Raw genomic sequence first — 23,833 nt, forward strand, 5'->3', positions numbered from 1 at the left:
ATGGGAGTTCAAAACCTATGGTCCATTTTGTCGCCTGTTCAATTCCATAAAAATTTAAGTGAATTAAAAGGGCAATTACTTGCTGTTGACTTGAGCATTTGGGTTTGTGAAAGTCAGGGTGTCAAACAGATGCAAGCAGTTGTATTAAAACCATTTCTGAGGTTTGTTTACTTATTGACTGTTTTCATAGTCTTTGTCTAGTTAAGTCACTGCTATATCAGTGTGAACTATACTCAGTTTCCCGTTAAACTTGAGGACTAGAATAATTTAACATTTTTAATAATACCGTGCAACAAAATGTGTTTTTAATTTTGTATTAATTAACTCTGCAGTATATATTATAATAATTAATATTATGCATAATATTCTTTACTTCGTCTTTAGATATCATACCTTGCGTCTACACATTCGTACCTTCGGGTACTGTATATGTACGATAAACTCACAGGGGTGCGATTCTGCAATAGCACCACATACTGTAGCATTTAATTACAAGTAAAAGTACAGTATTTTCTGTAATATCTTCTGATATACGTTGACAGTTGTTTTACATTAAAACAAGTATACACTTATACTGCTGAATATATATGAGTTTTATTGAATTGAACTAATGTTGCTTGTCCGAAGACTTGAGAGAATATAATAATCTATTAACTGTTCACTGAGTTGGTATATTGTGGAATTTATAATTGCTCTAATGGGATTTTGGCTACTTTTTATAGGTCATTGTATCTTCAAAAATATAAAAGAAAATTATTATTGCACAATGGTTTTTTTTTTATTTTTAAAATTATTCAAGCACAAGTAAGTTGGAGCACCAGGAAGATCAAATCAAAATATTTAAAGTGAATAATATAACTTTATTAGAACCTATTCAATGTTTGATTCATTTAATGTTAAAACATTTTTGTCTGGGCTCTGTTGAAAAAATATATTCCTCAATGTCTTTCATTTATTCTAGGAATTTATTTTTTCGGATAACTAATTTAACACAACTTGGCATCAAATTGGTTTTTGTCATAGAGGGAGAAGCACCAGAATTGAAATGTGAGACTATGATGAAAAGGCAAGGAAGACACAAACAAGGCCAGAGAGGTGCAGCTCCTTCTAAATCTAAACAAACTGGAAGAAGACACTTTAAAGCACGTCTTAAAGAGGTATAGTATAGTTGCTTTTTGGAACGACTTACCACCTGCAATTCAACAAGCACCCACTACCGTTACATTCAAACAATTATTAAAAAAAACTCATCTATTTAAGTTTTCTTTTGACTAATTTCTCTCTGTATATTTTTGTTTTAATGTAAAGCGCATTGGGGCTTTTAGCATAAGCCCGATTTATTATGATTATTATTGTTATTATTATTATTATTGTATCTACTTTTTGGTTTGTTCAATACAAAAGCTTTGAAAATCCTACAGATGCCAGATAACATCATTTTACATATTGAAAGCATTGCAATTTCAAAGATTACGCATCTTTGAATTTTTCTTTTTATTTGTCAATGGGCAAACTTTAGTTCATGATTTCTTTATCTTTTTAGTGCTGTGAAATGTTGGATTACCTCGGTATACCATGGGTACAAAGCAAAGGTGAAGCAGAAGCCATGTGTGCATTTTTGAACGCCAATGGTGTAAGTTTGTACACAATAGATAAAAAACAATAGCAAAAAAAACTGTAACTAGAGGGTACTCCGAGAGTACAAACCTCTGCCTACTGTAAAATTCCCCTACATAAAATGTCCCCGGAATATATATATTTTTTTAACATTTTTTTTTGGTGAGAATCGGATAAAAACTGTGGCCTCCAGGCTGTTCACAGACACACACACACAAACATACAGGGGTGAAAATATAACCTCCTTGGCGGAGGTAATAAGAAAGTCTGTCCAACAACCTAAGTTCCATGGAAATTTTAGAAGTCTATATCGAACATAAGCTGAATCGTCTGTCACCAAAAGTGGGCCGTCGAATCGTCCCACCAAAAGTGTTTCCCTGATGTAACTACATAGCATTGGAAGGCCCCTTAGTGCTAAACAAGGGCCCTTAATTGCCCACTGAGTTATGCCACTATAGATACCCAAAATTGTTCCTAGATGCTAGTGAAAATTGTTATATCAATTGTTCAGTCTCATGCCAGGTAATCAAAATCTAATCAACAGTACAGGAATATGTGAAAAAAAAGTACAGCCAGTTTACTCACCATCTCATTGGTACTACAGTACTTTATTTGTGCTAATACTGTGACTATTTTTCTTTTTTGCAGTTGGTCGACGCTTGTATTACGCAAGATGGCGATGCATTTCTGTATGGTGCCAGAGTGGTTTATAGAAACTTTACACTTAATACTAAGGTTAGTAACTATAGTATTGAGATGGAGCAATTCGCTAACACTTTACTTTCACACATGGCACAAAGTGTTACATACGACTCTCCTTTTCAAAAACTTCTAAATTATTTTCTTATGCATTTTGAAAACCAGAATAAAAATAACTAGAATTTAATTCGTCACTTTGACGAATTATAGGTGATCATTTTTATCATTTTAATGAAATTAACATTTTTTAAACATGCACGTACGTTAACATACGATCGTAAAAAGCTGATGTACGCCATCCTATGACATGATGCATATACACTTATAGTGCTGAGTTGTACCTATTATATACAGTATATACTGTATATCTATATACAGTGTAGCATAGGTGAAATTACTGGACCCACATCATGTTCAAATTTTTCGGTATGATGGAATTATCAAAATAAACTCGAAGATGACAATTTCGAAAGATAATGAATTGAGCAAATAAATATAAGGATGGAAAGAAAATTTGACACGTAGAAGCGCAATGCGCGCTCTTTGAAATTTGTATAACTTCGACTAAAGAAATTTAAAAACTACTTTTTAACTTCAACTGGCCATATGATAACATCACAACATCCGATAGGCTAAATTTTTATATTAATTCATATCTACATTTCATCAGCTTTCATAATAAGTTATAATCTTCAAGGTCACCTTTAATTCTGAAGAGCTATAATATATTCAAATGTACGGTGTAGCTGAAATTACACGACCTACGTTATTCAAGTTTTTACGCGTGATGATGTCATCAAAATGAAAATGTTGACAACTCCTGAGAAAGATAATTAATTGAGCAAGCACATACTAAAACTTCTGCGAAAATCGAGCTAAAATAACGGAGATGCGCTCTATTGAATGTGATAACCCATACAAAAAGATAAAAATTACTAATTTTTAAATTGAAGTGGCCATTTGATGACGTCATACCATTTTATACGTCTAATGTGTACATGAATATGTATCTACAACCCAATGGCTTCCCGAATAACTTTAAAAAATTGGGGGTCACCTGCCATTCTGAAGAGTTATATTCATTTTAAAAAGGCCTTATTTTTCACAATTTTCATCACTTTGATGCAATTAATTTGCGCATTTTGACATTTTAACCTGCTCGTATACCGTTATTTTAAGTCGGAACTGACTCAAATTTGGTGAATGTACTAAGGATGCTGTTTAGAATGCGATTTGTATAAAAAAATTGCAATTTTTACCCTTTGTAAGTATCGCGCGCGCAAAATAATTTTTTTGCGCAGTAATTTTTTGAAACACGCAAATGGCCTAATTCATGCTCTAAATTGATTAAAACGTAATTTTGAGCTTTTTAAATTTTTAATGCGCGATTTCACGCGCATGACCCTACGTGCGCGTGCGTTTTTATTTGCTAATATTTTTACCCTTGACCTGAAGTTTACGTGTAGTGAATTTCATAAACATGTGATAATGAATTATGGATATATGATTGATAATGTGATTTCACAAAATGGCGTCTACGTGACGTCAGGGTTGAGTGATCACGCTGAAAAGCTTATTATGGCTAAGTTAAAGTATTTGAAAGACATTGTGAAATTTTTGTGATCATTGTTATTCAACTTTTTGAGATATTTGTTACACAAAAAGTGTACAGAAAGAAAAAAAATAATAAAGATTTCATACAATAACAATAGGTGATCATTTTATTCTAAATGATCACCTAATAATACAAATTAAACAAAATAGCATTAGATTACATAACTCTATGAATTAACACTAAAACCAGTCTTAGTCGTTTCAAGTGGTCGATCGGTTAAATATTGGTGCAGTCAAAGCCATATTTCCGATGGTAAGAACCCAATGAATATTTTAGAAGAGAATAGGTTTACACCGGAACCGTTTATTCTTTCATCTGTGTACAGATCATTGAGTAGCGTTAGGTGGAAGCTGTACAAGATGAAGGGAGAATAGGGCAGAAAAGCAGTTGTATCTGTCGTTAACACTTGTGAACAATTTGAGCTGCTAGACAGAGTTATTCACCACATTTATTTATTTTTTTTTTTTACAGGATCCTCATATAGATTGTTATCGCATGGATGATATTGAGATCAAATTAAAATTGAATCAAAATAGACTTGTTGGATTAGGAATTCTGCTAGGGTGTGATTTTATACCAAAGGGAGTACCTGGTGTTGGTAAGGAAGGTGCAATGAAACTAATGAATGCGTTAGAAGATAAGGTTGATGTTTTGCAAAGGTTCAAAGAATGGTATCAGGGTTTTCCATTTCAATCAGCAGCAGAAAAAGATGTCGTTAGGTGATAATTCTTGTGCACTATCATCATTTTTTTATATATTGACAGACATATTTAGTGTGTGCTAGTGTGGCCCTATACAGTAAGTTCAATGAGAGACCTTGTCAATGAGGCGGAGAGGCTCATGTTGTGAGTCAAGTTGTTTTGAACAATCCAATATAAAGTTGTATTGTAGCTACTGTATGTCAAGTCTCTCTATTTGGTAACTGCCACTATACGATCCACGGTACACTAGAATACATATTTATTTTTGCTTGAGGCAATCTCTGTTTAACATAAGTAAGATATTTTAATTCATTTTGACTCCTCTAATATACACCTTTTCAGGAAAGCAATGAAAGTTCCTGGGTTTCCTAACCAAGCAGTTATTGACGAGTTTTTAGTACCGAAAGATAAATTTCCAAAACAACCATTTATTTGGGCTAGGCCGAGCTTACGCAAAATAAAGGTGGGTAATAATGCATCAGGGGAAGTATCAGTAACCAAAATATGAGAACTGAAGAGTGTGAATTGATTAAATAACCCAAAAAAATGTATATATATATTTTATATATGTATTTTAATGTCACATAGTTATTCTAGTTATTATAGTTATTCACTTTAAAAATTGGGTTGAAGAAAAATTTTTACCTGAAAAAAACTATAATTTATACCAACAAATTGTCAAATTGGCAGCCAGACAATGAGTTTTTAGTTGCATTTAACCATTTATTTTGTCATTTTATAAGTGAAAACAATATTTTTCTAGGTTTTTTGTACAGAAGTGATTTACTTTGTTAAAACTACAAAATGGCCTATTCAAGGTCTGATTTTATTAATCTTCATTTTTTCAGATTATAGATATTGAATTAAAAGATAATATTGAGATAATAAATAGATCTAGTACAAAAGACAATGATTTGATTAAAAGATTTATTTCGATTAATAATTTGCAAATTTTTGTTATTTATTAGGGTTATAACCTAACCAAACTTGACTGGCCAGAAGAGTATACAGAGGAGAAGGTTCTGCCTATGCTAACCTCTCATGATATGAACCAGATTATTAAATATGGTATTGAAAACTGTACTAAATGTCTTAAGCCGGTGGAAATAGTCAAAACTAGAGTAAGACAAGGCATACAGTGTGTGGAAATACACTGGGAAAGGCAAGGTACAGTAACTACATCTTTACACTCAGTTTTTAGGACCTTTATACCAGTTTCTAAACAGTTAAATACTATTACTGTTAAAGTATTATCATTTATAGACTATTTATTAAAGATGTATTGTCCCCTTGAAAAAATGATTGTTTCATTTTTTTTCTTGAATATGCCATTTTAATATGTCACATAATAATTATTCACTTTGACCAAAAATTATTTACCTGATAAAACTGTAATTTAAAGCAAACAAATTGGCTGCCAGCTGTTGGATATATCTGTTTATTTTCTTATTTTATAAGTGAAAGTGAAAACATTATTTTTCCAGTTTTGTTTTTCTATGAAAGTGATTAACTTTGTTAAAACTACAACATGGCCTAAGTCTGATTTTATGAATCTTCGTTTTTAATGTTTTGGGGGGACAATATATCTTTAATAATCATAATCATAAACAATTGCCATTTAGAAATATTCGAATGCAAGAAAATGGCATTTTTTAGGCTTCATATGAGCAATTAGTACAGTCAACTCTCCCAATACCAGACACCTTTTGGCTGGCCAAATAGTGTATGGGTAAAAATGAATTTGTGACTGTTTGGATTTCAAGAAAAATCTGGTATTTGGAGAGTTTCTGGTTTAAAAATATGGTTTTAAACAATGTGTAACATGACATGGAATTTTAGATTGATAAAGAGAGTATAATTAATATAGTATAATAAACTACAATACAATTTACTTATTTTTTACATGATTATGTTGGTGCATAGTCTGTTGAAGATTTATAATTAAAACAATTTTTTCTTTACAAACTGGCAGACATATATATTTAATTAAAGTGGTACCTAATTGTATATACCTTACAGATATTATTACAAGTAGTACAAGCGACACAGACAAGACAGAGTTTTACACAACAGTTGAAAGTTTACACCAGTTCAGTAATGCATTTCCTGAACTTGTTAACAGTTTTATGGAGGTTAAGAATTCTAAGACTAAGAAAAAATGTAAGTGTTTTGAATGCATAAAACTCCAAATGCCTTTTTCTATAAAAAAAAATTTTAAAAACTAGACTAGGTTTTTTGTTGATTGTAAACATCATTTTGTGTAATTTTTTTATTCATTTCAATTCTGTTAATTTATTTACAGCTAAGAAAGCAACTCCATGTACACAAGAAGGCAAAGAGACTGACGTTGATTCACTAACTGATGCTGTTAGTAAAATATCCCTAACAGAACCTATTAGAGCAACAGATGAACTCCTTATTGTTACTGAATTAAAAGACAAAGAATTAAAGAAACACTCGAATGGGATTGGTCTGTTAAGTCACATGATAGAAACTGATGCTAAGGCACCTCATGGAGTTACCATCCCTGTAGGACAATCTAAGAAGATGTATTCTAAGAAGGATATTTGTGTACCAAAACCCAGATACACCAATGAAGTAGCATTGTCTGTTTTGAGAGGAGAGTCTACTGTGTTTGATAACGTCAAGTCAGAGGACATAACATCAGGTACTAAACAGCAGCAATGTATAACAGTGAATTCACTACGGGATAGTTATAATTTGAAAACTGCTAAAAGCAATGTCAATGGAAAAATATCAAAATCGCAAACAACAAAAGTTAGTAAACTTGACGATAAGAAAAAGAATGAAGTGTTTTCTGCGAACTTAAAATGTTCTGCAAGTGATTCCCCACAAAATGATATCAGAGGTATTCCAGATTCTATTAATCTAGAGATGGATCTAGAAAATAGTTGGTTTGAAAGTATTTTCTTAGAGATGGAGTCCGATATTAAGAAAAGGAGAGATAACAAAAATAAGATCGCCAAAGGAGTCAATAAAAATGACAAAAAGAAAACTTTAAAATGCAAAAAGCGTTTAGCTTCGAACCCCGACACTAAAAATGAAATCCGTACTGAGCAACATAAAGTTGAAGGTGTTGCAGACCATGAAATTCTGCCGTTATGTGAACGGCTAATGAGAAAGTCTGTTGTGAAGAAAGAAAGCCATGATAAGAAAGAAAAACTGAAGGATGTGAAAAATGTCCAAGCTTTTCGAGAGACGGAAGTGACTTCAGACATGTCAGATAATGTCAATGCTTTTAAACAGGTTGAAGAGAAGAATCATGCTCCAAGTAATTCACCTGATATGAAAAAAGGCAAGAAAATTTCTACTGAATCGTGTAATGGTGATACCTCTTGTTTCTCTGAGAAACGCCTTCTAAAAAGTAGTGATTTAACCGGAGAGACAGCTATTAGCAGTAATTCTGGTAAATTAACACTACAACAAAATCTAGGCAAAAGAGGATGCCTCAAAGATTCGCCAACAAGCCTTGATCTTTCAGAAAGTTTCCATTGCCTTTCGTTAACATCACCAGATGAAAGATTATCAAATCAAAAAGAAATATCCTATAAGGCTAAACAAGGTGAATTACATGATGTCTCTATCCATGGTCAAATTAAAAAAGAAATATCCTATAAGGCTAAGCAAGGTGAATTACCTGATGTCTCTATCCATGGTCAAATTCAAAAAGATTTTCCTGGTCTTTTTGACTGTACATTACCTTCTTTATTGACTGGTGGTGAATTAGTCTCACCAGCATCGGATGATGGAAAAAGTAGATCTCTACTAAAAGATCCATGTATAACCAGTTTAATAACAGATGATCAGGACACATGTCAAACGGTTCCAGTCTCTTATCAGGTGACTAAAACTTCTCAATCTGAAACTGTAAGTAACATTCAGCAAACTAAATATCATGAACGTGCCACCAACAAGCTGAAGCAAACGGTGAAGAACATAATGTATCCAGTACAGTCTGCCAACTATCCTGAACCAGTAACAAGCATGCCATGTCCAAAGCCAGCAAAGACAACCACTATCATCCAGCAGTCCCAGGTTATTTGCAGTCGTAAAACGGATCATCTAAAGGAGACAAAAAGAGAGGAAATTAGTCACATTCCAAATGTGTACAGTCCTGAACCAGTATCCTTGGAAGATCGTTTAAAGCAAAGACTTCAAAAATGTAAAGATGTACAAACTTTACAAACAATGGTCACAATGAAGAATGTTTTGAAAGCTCAACAGAAAAATTAACATTGACTTATAAATTACAGTAGAGCCTCTATTAAGGTGACACCTCAGGACCAAAAAGTCTATGGATGTCCTCAGAATAGAAGTTGGCTGTAGTGTTAAACATTACATTGTTGTTCCTTCATTTCACATGACAGTTCCCTCTTAACAAAGATGTCTCCTGAATATTAAGGTGCCCAAAAGGAGAGGTTCTGCTGTAGTTAATTTCTCAACATGATTTGAAAATAGAAATATATATATATATATAAGATTTTAATTTTCACAATTTGCCCATTTACTAATGTGTAGGGTCATTCCACTGGGGTAATTCCATTAATACATCTTTGTGGTCTTAAGCTCTGTCTACACTACTAAACTAGTCTGACCTAAACAAATTATGATGCGCCCAAATATGGTAAAGTAGTAATATGACATTATCATGTCCTTATTATGGGCACTTCATATGTCACATACAGTTTGATACTGTAGTGTAGTCAGAGTTTAAGACCCTCGCTAAAGAAAAGTTGTTAATTTTTCATTACATTCTTGATATTATCTGAATTTTAAACATAGTATCTTTATATGATCTAATTATTCTATTTAAATAAAACTTGAGAAGAAGAAATATATTCCATAGTGTCTTCCTGTATGGCGGCACGACAGTGTCAGTTAGAATTTCGATCATGAGACGAACTATCAACTTTTTAACAGTATACATAATATATTTATTATCAGAGTGTATCAATTTTATATTTATTGCCATTGTGTGTCATCAATTTTATCTATTTTAATGTTTTATATTATTACAGACAGTATAATTTTACGTATTTACTTTGTATATATTTCGTATACTTTAAACAAATTACGTGTACGTGAGTTACCATTCATTGTATGCACTCTGCCACGTAAATATTAGCCTACTTGCTTGAGGATGTTGGATCGTTGAAAAAATTGCATTCAATTTTATCTATTTTAATGTTTTTATATATTACGGTATTATCTTTTTTTATTTTACGTATTTTCTTTACGTATTATTGATCTATCATATATTTTAAACAAATTACGTGTAGGTGAGTTGCCATTCATTCTATCCACGTAAATGTTACTTGCTTGAGGATGTTGGATCGTTGGAAAACTTGCAATCCAAGATGTGAAAAATTAGGGTTTGCTAAAATTACTAGTACTTCAATACGTCTCGCATAGAATATTTATGACATTTAAATTTATAAGAAATGTTTTAAAATAAAACAACTAACATTAGTTAGTATTTATTTGGTATTGCGTAAATTATTATTTTAGCATTAAAGCTTATCCAAGCAAATTGAGTATTATTTGATTTTGCGTAATATATTATTATTATTCAGTGGTTTGAATACAGTAATGTAGTTGTTTTAGTAGTAGGTTATCCTTGTGCTAGTGATTTGCATTTTCGTCGGCTTTTCAAGTCTTTTGCCCTAAGTACGGTAGTTTTTTTTTCTCTTTTGTGGCGTTAACCACTATTTATTCATTTCATCTTCAACAGATTAATACAATTATTTCTAATAATAATAATAACTATTTCATTGTTATTCTCACTTTTGTTTTGTGGTTTATATTTTACATTATGTGATTTAATCAATGTTACTGTTCTTAGAATCAGAACATTAATATTTCTTTTCTGTTATCCTCCTTTTTTCATAATTTTCTAATATTTTTTTTTGTTCTATAATTCTCAACATCTCAAATTATAAACACCTAAGTACGGTAGTTTGGTCCTATCAGGGAAGTGTGAAATTACACTACACTTAATTTCACTCTTCCCTGGTGTTATTAATCCAGAACTGATGTTTTTGCATTTGATCAAAATACGGCGAATCCAAATCTTTCGAAATTGTCTGTGTTCTCTGTTAATAATTTCGAATTTGTATTGACCTTAAATCGTGAAATTATTAAATATTATAGTGTTTAAAATCATTCTACAATAAGGAAAACCAATCTGAAACAAATGTTGAACCAAGTGCTATGCAGCAACGGGAGTTTATCCTGAAGAACTAAATGAGGGCATATTAGTACCCTTACAGAAGCCCGGGAAAAAGCGCGGACCAGTTATCCTGCTAAATATGAAAAAAAAAATTTAAAAATTATTGCAATCTGTATGATTGGAAGAATGAATGAAAAGATTAACCGATGTATACCCCCAACCCAATGTGCATATAGAAAAGGCCGCAGCACCACAGAACTGGTATTCAGTGTTAGGTTAGGCCCTACTAACAGAGCTGAGAAGGCGATAACTTCAGAAGACTATGAAACAATACTAATAGATATGAGCAAGGTTTTCCATTCGGTGAACAGGGGGAAACTATTAACAGATCTCAAGAAGGTCTTGAATGATGACGAACTACACATGGTCTCACTTATACTAAAAGACGTCAAACTGAGTGTACGATGTGGTAGTACAGTGGGCGAATCTTTTACAACCAACATCAATGATGAAACCAACAACTACCACAATCATCATTATTCATAATGGATCAACAATATGCAGACGACATCGGATGGGTGGCAAATTCAAAAAACGCAAGTCGAATAAGTTAAGAAGACCATGCATAAGAAACTAGAAAGCAGAAACCTAATCATAAACAACACTAAAACAGAAAAATATATAATCAAACGAAAAGGAGATGAATCATGGAAAAAATGTAAATATCGCTAATTGACACAGATAACGATATGAAACGCCGAAAACAACTCGCAATATCAGCCTTCAACAACTACAAAGAAATTCTAACAAGCAAAAACTTATCACTAGAAGTAAGAATGAGACTATTCAATGTATATGTCAGAAGCATATTTATGTACAACTCAGAATTATGGAAAATAACCAAAAAACAAGGGGACGAAATTGACTGTTTCCATAGGAAATTATTAAGAAAAATTATAAAAATTAAGTGGCCGGACACAATCAGAAATATAGAACTATATATGCAGAACGAAAGAACTAAAATGGTCAAACATAATAAGGAAAAGAAAATACAAATGGACCGGACATATGCTAAGGCTTCCGATGGACACTCCAGCCAAATTAGAGTTGACAGAATCCATTCGAAAAGTTAAAAGACCAGTTGGCAGACCAAAAACTACCTGGATAGGAAACATAAATAAAGAACTCAAAAAAGCAAATACATCGATCGCAAAATTAATGACAGACCACCATCAGACCACCGAAAGAGAGTCATGGAAACGATTAGCGTACGCACCAAAGACGAATAGCGTAACGGATGGATGATGATGAAATTCACTTTATATTGCATATTACCTCCTTTTTTCATTAATTTTATTGTATTTTTTAATACTACACTTACAAAACAAGTTTAAAAAGCAAAACAAAAGAATTTGAGTGAGTGAGTGAGTGGCCGATTGGTTAAGAGAGTGGAACCGTAATTACCTAGCCATAACATCGGCAGGGGTTCGAGGCTCACTCACTCCATGGTTCTGGTGGTAGAACGAGTCTTCTCCTCGGATAAGGACTATAAACCGTAGGTCCAGTGTATACATCTAGCTCGTGTGCATTTTAAAGAACCTAGTACATCTTTCGAGACGAGTAGAGGTATTAGTACATCACAGCCACTGACCACCAACTGGGCCCTCTGGGAGACCAGTCATTGACTGAAGAGGTTACCCAGTATAAATATATATTTCAATCAATCAAGTTAACACAAAGACGATGAGCCTACTACATTGTTAGCCCTTTTGTTTTCCAAGCATCGTTATAACATACTGTATAATTTCCTTATAGTTATCATTAACATATATTTCGTTTTAAAATATTTTACACAGAAATAACAATTTTCATTTTTTGAGTTTTCCATTTGTTTTCATTGCAGAATTCATATTTTATAATTTATATATGTACAAGATAAAACAAATAATCATATAATGAATTAATCACAAAATATCCGTTTTGATGTTGAATCACTTGAATGTTTTTGTAATTATAATAATTTTACCATTTTTAAGTTGTTTTCAAATAAATTATGCAGGAGAATTATTCTGATCGAATGTATACCTCATGGTATTAAATACAGTACAGGTTTGGTATCAAAAGCTGCTGGCGTTTTAAGTATGTTTGTAGACTTAATATATCGAAATGTTTGGCACAGTTTGCCGTGGAAAAGTTAGACGGTCATCAGATGGAGAACCGTGAGTTGATCCACGGTGGTCTAACTCACACATTCCTGAAAAAAAAACCAACCTTCCTTTATCTGGAATCATTCCATTACACATACCATTTACTCAATTCATTAAATATATAGAATTATGAGTATATCAATATCGTCACACTTACAAAAAGAAATCTTCATTTTCTTCAATGTTGCATGCCTATTGGTATCATCATCTTTTAAAACACTAATCTCGTTAGGCATTGCGCGTCTCACTTGTGTATCAGTATGTTTTTGAGCAAGCATGTGTATAGGTCCGCATGTGAAAAGTTCTGTTTCCTTTTTTATGTTTGCCATCCATGTTGTTTTTGGTCTTCCTTTTGGTCTTTCTCTGAGCCTCTCAGAGTGCGATCGATCTTAGCTGGTGTGTTTTCATTTAAACGGAGCAGGTGTCCGCCTTCTTTTCTTACTCCACTCAATTTCTCCTGTTCTTTTGTACAAATCTTAATTTTTTTTTCTTTCTCCGGCCACCTTATACATATTATTCTCCTTAGACATCGATTTCGCTCTTTAGTGATACTGCCATTGTCCACAATTATTATTATTGGTATAGTATTATGCTTATTTGCTCTCCTACCATTGTTTTTGCCCTTTTGGCGTTCCTAATTCACCACAGAATGCATTCTCGGCGTTCCATACCGATAAGCGTGTGTATGGCCTTTGTTGTTGTTTTGTGTAAAATTCGACAACATTCTTCTGCTATTATTCTTCTATAGATAATTAACCTCATATTGTAAATCAACATGAGTGGTGGTGTATATGGTGGAGGTAATGTGTAATAGGTTTATTATTTTTTTTCTTTGTGTCTGATCAATATAAACGTATATTACTAGGCATAGGCTAGGCCGGTTTCTTCTTCAGCGCGGCGGGTAAGCCGTATGTTTTTGGCGCCGCCTTACAGAACGATTTGTCTAGGGAATGGCATTTAGGTTTAGGCCTAGGCCTAGTACAGAAAATACTAAGCCTAGCTTAATAATTATCTTGAAGAACAATATTTAGGTAAACACAGGCTTAAGTTAGGTATGGTCAATTAATTAAATAGAATTTATTCTATTAAGTTCATCAATTCACTAACATAAAATATAAAATTAAAATAAAGCTTTTTAATAATTTGATTGACATTATTGTTGATTGTTTGTATGTATTAAATATTAAAATGTTATACATCATAGTAGGTCTACTACTTTAACTGTCAGTGTTACTATCCTATTTTACCTATACTGTTTTTTTTTAAACTTCAAATGTGTACAGTAGTTTTAATAATTAATTAAAAAAAAGAATATAATTATAGTCTTGAGATAATATCTAAATAATATAACTTTTATTTTATTTGTGTTGTCATTTTTATGTTTATGTAAAATTTCCTGCAAAAACAGAATTGTAAACTTCTTTATGCAGGATCCTCGCCATCAATTATATACTGTGTAATTGTAAAGTTATAAACAATGACTAAATAAATGTGAATGATGAATAAAACATTGCATGATGGTGTAGGCCTACTGTATATTCTATATGTGCAATTTGAACTGATTGTCCAAGAGGATGTCTTTGCGCATATTCACATGCTATACTTTCAATTAAATATTTTCCTTATATTATAACCCAATTTTCTAATATCAATGTGTGAATGAATGTCTGAATGAAGAAAACCAAAGCATACAAAGAATTAGTTAATATTGTCTATGCAAGCACTACAGTATATAATCTTGTTATTTATATTTTAGATGAAGTCGGAGCCTTAGTATTTGATGTTGGTTCGTATTCCATCAGGGCAGGCTATGCTGGTGAAGACTCTCCAAAAGTACTACCATTATTATTATTTGACTTTTATGACTTTTATTCACAACCAAATATCTGTTCTTCACAACCAGAAAATTAGGCTTATTGGCAATGTTTTTTATAGTTTTATTCCGGCCTACAGTACTGGGCTGAAAATTAATAACAACTTTATTTTAAAACGAATGCAACATTTGAATCACCAGATTAGTGTTTTTCACAAGCCCTTACTGTACTTACTATAAAACTATTTACACAAGTTATCATTTACAGTACATATGATTAAAATACATTTTCATTTACTTTATTATATGTATGTAATAACAAAAGCAACAATAAATCTTATTTTCATACAAATATTGTTACAAATTTGATTTTCATATTGTACATAGTCTTTTCTTGTAATCTGTATTTAATTTTTGTTTTTATTGTTTGTCTGGAGTTGAAGAGACTCGCCCTTTGGCGATAGTTGTCTTCGACAGCTCTTGTCTCTCCTGAGTGTTCCATTTTTTATGTATCACTGAAAGGAATAAATAAATAAACAATAAAGTTTTATTTATCTTAGGCAGACTTTCAAACAATGTCGCTTCATTCCTGCTTGGCTGAAAATTATAGCGTTTCATTTTCAAGTTTCAATCAGTTTTAATAAACATTAATAAACCAATACTACTGTAGCCTATCTTTATCTTCTATCAGTATAATAAATAACAGTAAAGTTTCATCATCCTATTTTAGGCAGACTTTCCTACAATAGTTGGTGTGGTGGACAACAAAGATGAAAAATCTATGGAGGTGGACGGGGATTCAGGGCAGACGATTAAGGAGAGCAAAAGCAAGAAGTATGTAATAGACACAAATGCCTTACACTTCCCAAGAGAAGGCATGGAGTTATCTCATCCTCTAAAGGACGGCATGAGTAAGTAAACTTTTTTTTTTGTGCATAGATAGCTTTCGTAAATCACACTGAGAACATTTTAGTGGAGTTTCCCCCTAACTTATGCCCTTGTGTTTACACCCTGTTAGATGTAGTATAGACACCAGTGGCGTAACAGCTATGAAAGGCTAAATTGCCAGAGGCTTCCAACGTTGGAGGGCCAATTAGGGTTCCTAAACAGGCGACCTTGGGTCTGTACGTTACGTCACTGATAAACACTAGAGGTTAAACTATGTGACAGAGAAGTGGAAACATTAAAAGATGTACTACACAAGATGGCCTTTGTTTTGCTTTTTACAGTTTATTAATGCAATAGAACACCTATTAAGGGGATACATGAGGAATACCTTTGGGACTCAACAAAGTGGTCCTATAATAGCAGTCGGCCCCCTGAAAAGGGGTGTTTCCCCTGAATAGAGGCTGGCAGTTTTACAGCATATATTATCCCACATTCGTTTTACAGAAGTGTTCCCTTAATAGGGGTTTCTCAAAGAAAGTCTACTGATATTCAAAAATTGTAATTTAAAATATTTAGGTCAGCTTCCCAGGCTCAGTCGGATTCCCTATGGAAGATTTCATAGTTCTAAGTATCATGTTTAAAACGGGAATCTGATTTTTTTTCTTTCTTTCTTCTCTTTTAGTTGAAGATTGGGATATATTTGAAAATCTATTGGATCACTTGTACAAGAAACATGTTCGTTCAGACCCTCTACAACATCCAGTTTTAATGTCAGAAGTTCCTGTAAGTAGTTTATAAACTGAAATCATAATTTTAAAATTACAGTAAAGTAATTTCTTATACTGAACACCCTTCTTGAACTGGTCTGTTAGCTTTTCCAAATGTAATTGGATATTTTTATTTGGGTCTTTAAGAAAATTTTAAAGATTTTTATAGTTTTGTGTTGACTGTAGTAAACTAATGAATTACGCCCTTCCTAGTAGACTGAATCTGCCCTGGCTATAACATGTTTGCAAACAAATATATTTGACGAAATAATACTTGACTTGACTAACACATAATGTAATTAATATCTCAGAGCTTAACAGTATCACCTGATTGAAGAGTGCTGTTTTGAGTCAATATATTTATTTATCTAATTAAAAATGTATTATATAGTATACAGTATATACATTATATATCTTCAATTGTCAATTTTATACTGGGATATACAGATAATGTTATTTATTATTTTTCTTTTAGTGGAATAGTAGAAACAAAAGAGAGCGACTGACTGAGTTAATGTTTGAACATTACAACATACCAGCTTTCTTTCTATGCAAAAACGCAGTACTATCAGCGTATCCTTTAAACAATCAAATTATAAAATCATTCTTAAGCTGTGTCTACACTATCAAACTAGTTTGACCAAATTTGGTAGTGATATGCCCAAACATGGTAGTGATATGCCCAAACATGGTAGTGATATGCCCAAACATGGTAGTGATATGCCCAAACATGGTAGTGATATGCCCAAACATGGTAGTGATATGCCCAAACATGGTAGTGATATGCCCAAATATGGTAGTGATATGCCCAAACATGGTAGTGATATGCCCAAACATGGTAGTGATATGCCCAAACATGGTAGTGATATGCCCAAACATGGTAGTGATATGCCCAAACATGGTAGTGATATGCCCAAACATGGTAGTGATATGCCCAAATATGGTAGTGATATGATATCATGTCCATATATGGACACATCACATTTTTTTGTCATAAAGTTTGATAGTGTAGACAGAGCTTTATAGTATTATGTGTTAAGTTTATACAAAAATTGTTCTGGCCAATAATAGTAGATTCATTAAGAAAAGAAGCTATATATTATATTTCCACTTCAATTCAAGCAAACTTCATAGTTAAAGGCTACTGCTCCACTGGTTCTGGCGTTTGCAATTGTTATGCATACAGTAGGTATGTGGTGCATACTGTACACAATTAAATGATCTTAGTTTTTCACAATCTTATTTTTTTATTGTTTTTCACTTCAAACTGACACTATTATTAGTAATAATAATAATAATAACTGGTATATCATTTAGGAATAATCCCTTTTGCCTAGTTTTTGAGAGGTCCATCACGATCTTGAACAACTTCCTAGGGGGCAGAATAATAGTTTGTTGTGTATACTAAATTAGTATGTTTATTGTCAGCAATTTACATCATTGAAATCGATTCTGACTGGATTGAAAATATTTTGAATGTCCCCCTATTTCAATTATGCCAGAGTGACTTTAATATCCTAAACTTTGATAACCTTAATAATGCTATAGGTTTGCTAATGGCCGTGCTACAGGTTTAGTTGTTGACAGTGGTGCTACACAAACAACTGCCACGCCAGTACATGATGGCTATGTGCTACAACAAGGTAATGACAGGTTATGCTTATTATTGTTTTATCCAAGATTACCTTTTGTGATTGTAGTAGATCTCCTATTAATGGGACAGCAATACAACAGAGTGTCCTCTTATTCAATAATTATGTTTATTCACAATTACATTTACAACAACACCCAACTTTATATAAATACTGTTTTTATATTGATTTCTTCCAGTGCATTCTTGGCTTTTGTTTAATGATTTTAAAAACTACAATACTAGCCAAGTTATATTACTACAGTCAGTGGTGTAATGCAGAGACCTGAGGCCCCTTGTTTAGGAACCCTAAGTGGCCCTCCAATGCTAGAGGCCTCAGGAGGTTTAGCCCTTTTCAACATATTTTAATTTTTTTTCCTCTGGGCACTGCTCAAGGGATCCCCCATAAGATCCAGGCCCCTGATTTTAACCAGTGAGTGCTCATAGCCGTTACGCAACTGACTGCAGTATGTGTATGTATGTTTACATTGTTTATATCTATGATGGGGAATGGTTCTGAATCTGAAAAATTAAAAGAGTAATAATATTTTCCATAGGAATTGTGAAGAGCCCTATTGCTGGTGATTTTATTACAATGCAGTGCAAAGAATTACTAGACAACCTGAAAATTGATGTTACACCAACATACCTAGTAGAATCAAAGGTAAAATAATAATACAGTTAAACCATTGTAAACTGTCCGTATACTTTCATTGTTAAAGATGTATTGTCCCTCTATTTTTTTCAACATTTTTGGTTGAATATGCCATTTATTTTCTCACTTTGTGAAAACATTGTTTTTTCTCCGTTTTTTTTTTTACTGAAGTGATTAACATTATTAAAACTACAATATAACCTTTTCAAAGTCTGCTTTAATTAATCTTCATTTTTTAATGTTTTTGGGGGACAATACATTTTTAAATTACCTTTTACTCATTATAATTCTGTATTTGTAGGAGGTTGTAAAAGATGAACAGCCGCCAATTTTCAAGAAACGCTCCGTACCAAATGTAACAAAATCTTGGCATAATTACATGGTAAAGAAAGTTATACAAGACTTCCAGGCATCAGTTTTACAGGTCTACGATACAACCCCTGATGAAGAGTAAGTAAAATATATAACTACAGTACTCTGTAATGGATTGAATTGGTGGAATAATGTAATGATGTGGGTACTCATAATTTTCCGTGTTTAGGTCCAAATCCTTGGTAGATCATTACTGTATAGTACAGTACAATTTCTACTAGATTTGTATTTGTATAAATGTGTAACCTATCTTCTTAAAGTAGAAATTTCTATATGCAGAAATGTGTAAGAAGTCAAGTTATAAAAGTAAAATAGAACCGCTAATAGGGAGGTTTCGCAATCTTACGATAACGAAAACGGATACGTCATACATTTGTGAAACTTTTGAGCTGATCCCCATTTCATATTCGTAAAGCGTATTTGTGTTGACAAATATCACCAGTCATATTCGTAACTACAAAACGAGTATAGTTTTTGATCTATTTTGCACATTTTGCATTTGAATTGGGAATGATTCATGATTATAATATAATTATAGATTTATTGAAGGTAATTTACTAAAGTAATTTACTAAAATGCCAGGTCAATTTTGATAAATAGCAGTTTTTAAAGTTCTCACTTGCTTTGATGTTACGCTAGGCCTAGGCAGCCAAGCACCAAGCAACACGTACCTGCGCTTCGCTCAAATTTACCGCAGTCATATTTTGGACGGCGCCCTCAATATTTCGTTGCCATGCGAAACAGATTTTTTTATGGCTTACGAAAACGAATACGTGTGTGTGACGTATCCGTTTTCGTTATCGTATTCGTGAGGTTGCGAAACCTCCCTAATAGAGAATAACCTTTGGGACCCAACAAAGTGTCCCTTTAATAGAGGTGCCACTCTATTGGCTCTTTTAACTATTCTATTCGTATTGGTTTCCCACAACAGTTTGTGGTCCATGACAAAACCTAAGTATTTATATTCTTCTACTCTATCTACTTCGTTACCATCAATCAGAACTGGAATAATAGCATCTTTCTTTACTCTAAAGTCTACGACCATCTCCTTAGTTTTACCAACATTTAACTTTAAATTATTCAATTTGCTCCAATTTACAAAATCTGAATCATACATTGCCTTTCGTTCGTGTCACAGGAAAATGTCCTCTTAAGACGGTATTGTAATTGTATACCATAATATAGTATTTTAAGTAAAAAACTAATAAATTCTTTTTTTTAGTGAATTGTCACAGCTTCCAACTGCCCTATATGAATTTCCCAATGGTTACCATCAGGAATTTGGCCAGGAAAGAATCAAGATTCCTGAAGGTCTGTTTGATCCTTCTAATGCAGAGGTAATCTTCCAGCACTTTTTTTGGAATTTGTTTTGCATTTATATTATTAGGAGAGCAAGTTGGCACAGAACTATATACAGTATTAATTTTCCCTATACATTTCTTTACAAAAATACAGATACAGTACATAATAGGGATTAAAGTGACCAGTTTACGCCCACTTGGGTAGTATTCGACTGGTACTCATCCACGGATATATATGAATGTTTCGTTGGGCATACAGCAAAATGCCACTGAACAAGTTATCAAATTTAGCAGTTGACATGCCAGTCAACTTGCACATATCATAAGAATGACTTCATATGGTATCAGTCACATAGTGGACGTGCAAATCGAAAAGTCCCTAATTATATACCTGGATACTTGTGTAAATAAAAAAATCCTATAATGTGTATAAACAGTACTGGTATAGCATTTATCATTTTCTGCTTACGTCAAGATAAAGAAGTGCTTAAGTGAAAACAGATACAAAATACGTAAAAATATTTGTTTACATTATTTCTGAAAACTTACTTAAGCAAAATCATTGACTTAAAACTATTAAGATTACTTTAGCTTAAAGCATGTTTGTTAAATCTGATCCCTTAGATTTGATTTTAGGTCAATTTGAGGCTAGCATCTCTTTTCTTTCGTCTACTAGTTTACACTGTGATTATAATAATAATAATAATAAATAACATTTATAAAGCGCAAGAGACAAAGGTTTCAAAGCGCTGTGTTTTCCAAGATCTGTGCAAGTAGTAGCGTGTGATTATGCTTCTCTGAAGAGATGAGTTTTGAGTTTAGTTTTAAATGTGATTACAGATTTTGATGAGCGTATTTCGAGGGGTAGAGTGTTCCAGAAGACAGTAAATAACTAGACTGTCGTTATTCAAAATAGATTTTCTTACTGGTATAATTATTGTAATTTAGGGTTTTGAAGGCAACACTGTCTTAGGTGTGACGTCCGTTGTGAATACAAGTGTTGGAATGTGTGATATAGACATCAGACCGGTAAGTTTTTTAATAACGAACCTGAATGTATTATTTTATCTATTTCATATTTCTTATATTAGTGAAAGAGTTCCATTTTAACACATTTATTCTGTGTTTTAAAACAGACTGTTTTTTTCTTGTGTATATTACTAGGTAATTTCATTATTTATGTTTTCGTGATTTTCTAGGCTATGTACAGTAGTATCATCTTAGCAGGAGGCAACACTCTTATAAATGGATTTTCAGACAGACTAATGAGAGAGCTACAGACAAGAACACAAAATGTAAGTTGTACCTTCTCAATATAATTATGGCAATGTTCACTATTTTTTTGCCTCTACGGTGCCTTTAATTGGGACAATCAAAAACCTAAAACCAGGACTGTAAACACCAGTATGGTTTCAACCTGACCACTTTTTCACAGTGACCTTTGACAACCCAGTGGCTTGTACACAGATTGTTCCCTTTTCTTGCGAAAACCGCAGTACTACTACTTATTTCTTAAGGCTACATTACTGAAAAAGTTATACATATACAATTGTTCAAATTTTAATAAGTTATTTTGTTTTTCTAGAGCACAAAACTAAAAATAGTTGGGAGCAATAGCACCTCAGAACGAAGATTCAGTTCTTGGATTGGTGGATCAATTCTGGCCTCACTCGTAAGTATTTTTTATCATTTTCATTATCAAATTTCACCTATCTTGTATAGTAGTGTAGGTTATAATTGTAGGTAAACCAAAAAGTTGTACATTCTTTAATACATTTTGTTTTCCATCGGACAATGACTGGTTAGTTGTCAATGTTATTGAGGGCTGCTCTTGATGTTGTGGGGGCGCCCTTTATCAAAACATTTTAAGCTTTAATTTAACCATATACACCATTGAAGAAACACTTCTGTCAAGACAAACTCTTCCTTTTACCATATTTAGCTATCACACCAGCTCTGTCTACACTATCAAACTTATGTCATATCACTACCATATATGGTTACATCACACTTTTATTGTCAAATAAGTTTGTCAGTGTAGACAGAGCTTTAGGCTACCGTTTAAAAGGATCTTTCTAATTTGTTTGTTGACTCTCCACAGGGCACATTCCAACAGATGTGGATATCAAAACAAGAATATGAAGAGTCGGGAAAAGCGTGTGTCGAACGGAAGTGTCCATGAGGGGAAAAATAGAAAGGTTCCAAAAACAAAACACCTTATTTATAATGTTATTTCTATCTATACCCAATGACTAAATGAATATCAACATTTGTCAGTAGGTTAGAAAACATTGGAAATGATATGAATGATATTTTTGTGAGACTTCCAAACGATAGTATACTATAATATACTTTTGTAATATACTAATATTAAATGGGTACAACATACACCCATAAAATAATCTTTCAACCCCATGGGTTCCTTTAAGTTAAAAATGTTTTCCAACTTTAAAATACATTGTGAAAAAATGAACATGTGGCCCAGCTGAAAGGAGTTCTTGTAAAGGTAGTGTTCGCTGTAATCGTTACTGTAATTGTAAATTTGTATTTTTTTATGAAACGTAATCAATTTCTTATACCTAATTATTTTGAATTAAATGTAGTTGTTAATTGTGGTTATGGTGCCTCCCAAACGATTTCACACTCCTTGGTTCAAATCATTTTACTGTCAAACAACTCCAATCTTCAGAGGTCTTCCCAAAACCTTTGTTTATGTAGTGTTAATGTAAACAATTAGAAATGTTTAGTCTTTAGTAATCAACTATGTGTCACATAATCTATGTGATTGTAAATGACATTTAATAATAAAAACAATATTATTATCCTGTAGTGTTTTTTATATCTGATAACCAGTCTGTTAGTACCAATTTGTATTCCTGTGCATACAAGGTGGAATAGGCAGTTGAAATGATACTGTTTATACATTGAACCAAGTCTGTATTTTTATGTTGGTCCACTACGATTACATTTTTGTCTGGAAATGTGATCAATTATTATATGTATGAAACGCCATATGAATCAAATTGTTTATCTTTTTACTAATATTTATTCAAAAAACAATCTAGAACCTATGCAAATTAGTTGGTGCTATCATACCACCGCGAAGTAAGTGCTTTCCCAAATGATAGGCTACCATTGTGATACGTTTTATTTTAATTCATTAAGCAACTAGTTACGGTATGTGAAACAACAGTACATATATTGATACAATCAGGTGCTGTAATGTAACTCAGAAATACAAATACAAATACTGTAGTGTAGATCCATAACAATAATCAATAAATTGTATGCTCGCGCGTACATCTATTTGGGTCACAAGAATAATCAGATGCACTTCGTGTATGCCAACTAAGTTGACACCCTTTTCTAATATTCTCG

The 23,833-nt window shown here is 32.7% G+C and overlaps 2 protein-coding genes across 2 annotated transcripts; both read left to right on the forward strand.

The window, feature by feature from the left end:
• On the forward strand, positions 1-8,886 carry LOC140055468 (uncharacterized). Its single transcript, XM_072100807.1, has 9 exons — positions 1-161; positions 962-1,157; positions 1,544-1,633; positions 2,266-2,352; positions 4,403-4,650; positions 4,975-5,095; positions 5,601-5,799; positions 6,652-6,792; positions 6,935-8,886. Exons 1-9 carry the CDS (start codon positions 1-3, stop codon positions 8,884-8,886), a joined length of 3,195 nt encoding a protein of 1,064 aa, XP_071956908.1.
• Positions 8,887-13,403: 4,517 nt separating this feature from the next.
• On the forward strand, positions 13,404-23,624 carry LOC140053849 (actin-like protein 6A). Its single transcript, XM_072098568.1, has 13 exons — positions 13,404-13,829; positions 14,786-14,862; positions 15,573-15,753; positions 16,413-16,513; positions 16,973-17,070; positions 18,046-18,140; positions 18,685-18,791; positions 19,084-19,232; positions 20,377-20,491; positions 21,404-21,484; positions 21,655-21,750; positions 22,041-22,127; positions 22,557-23,624. The coding sequence occupies exons 1-13, from the start codon at positions 13,805-13,807 to the stop codon at positions 22,635-22,637; spliced, it is 1,293 nt and encodes a 430-aa protein (XP_071954669.1). The 5' UTR covers positions 13,404-13,804; the 3' UTR covers positions 22,638-23,624.
• Positions 23,625-23,833: the final 209 nt, after the last annotated feature.

The sequence above is a fragment of the Antedon mediterranea genome, chromosome 7 (assembly GCF_964355755.1).
Source record: "Antedon mediterranea chromosome 7, ecAntMedi1.1, whole genome shotgun sequence".
Taxonomy (NCBI): Eukaryota; Metazoa; Echinodermata; class Crinoidea; order Comatulida; family Antedonidae; genus Antedon; species Antedon mediterranea.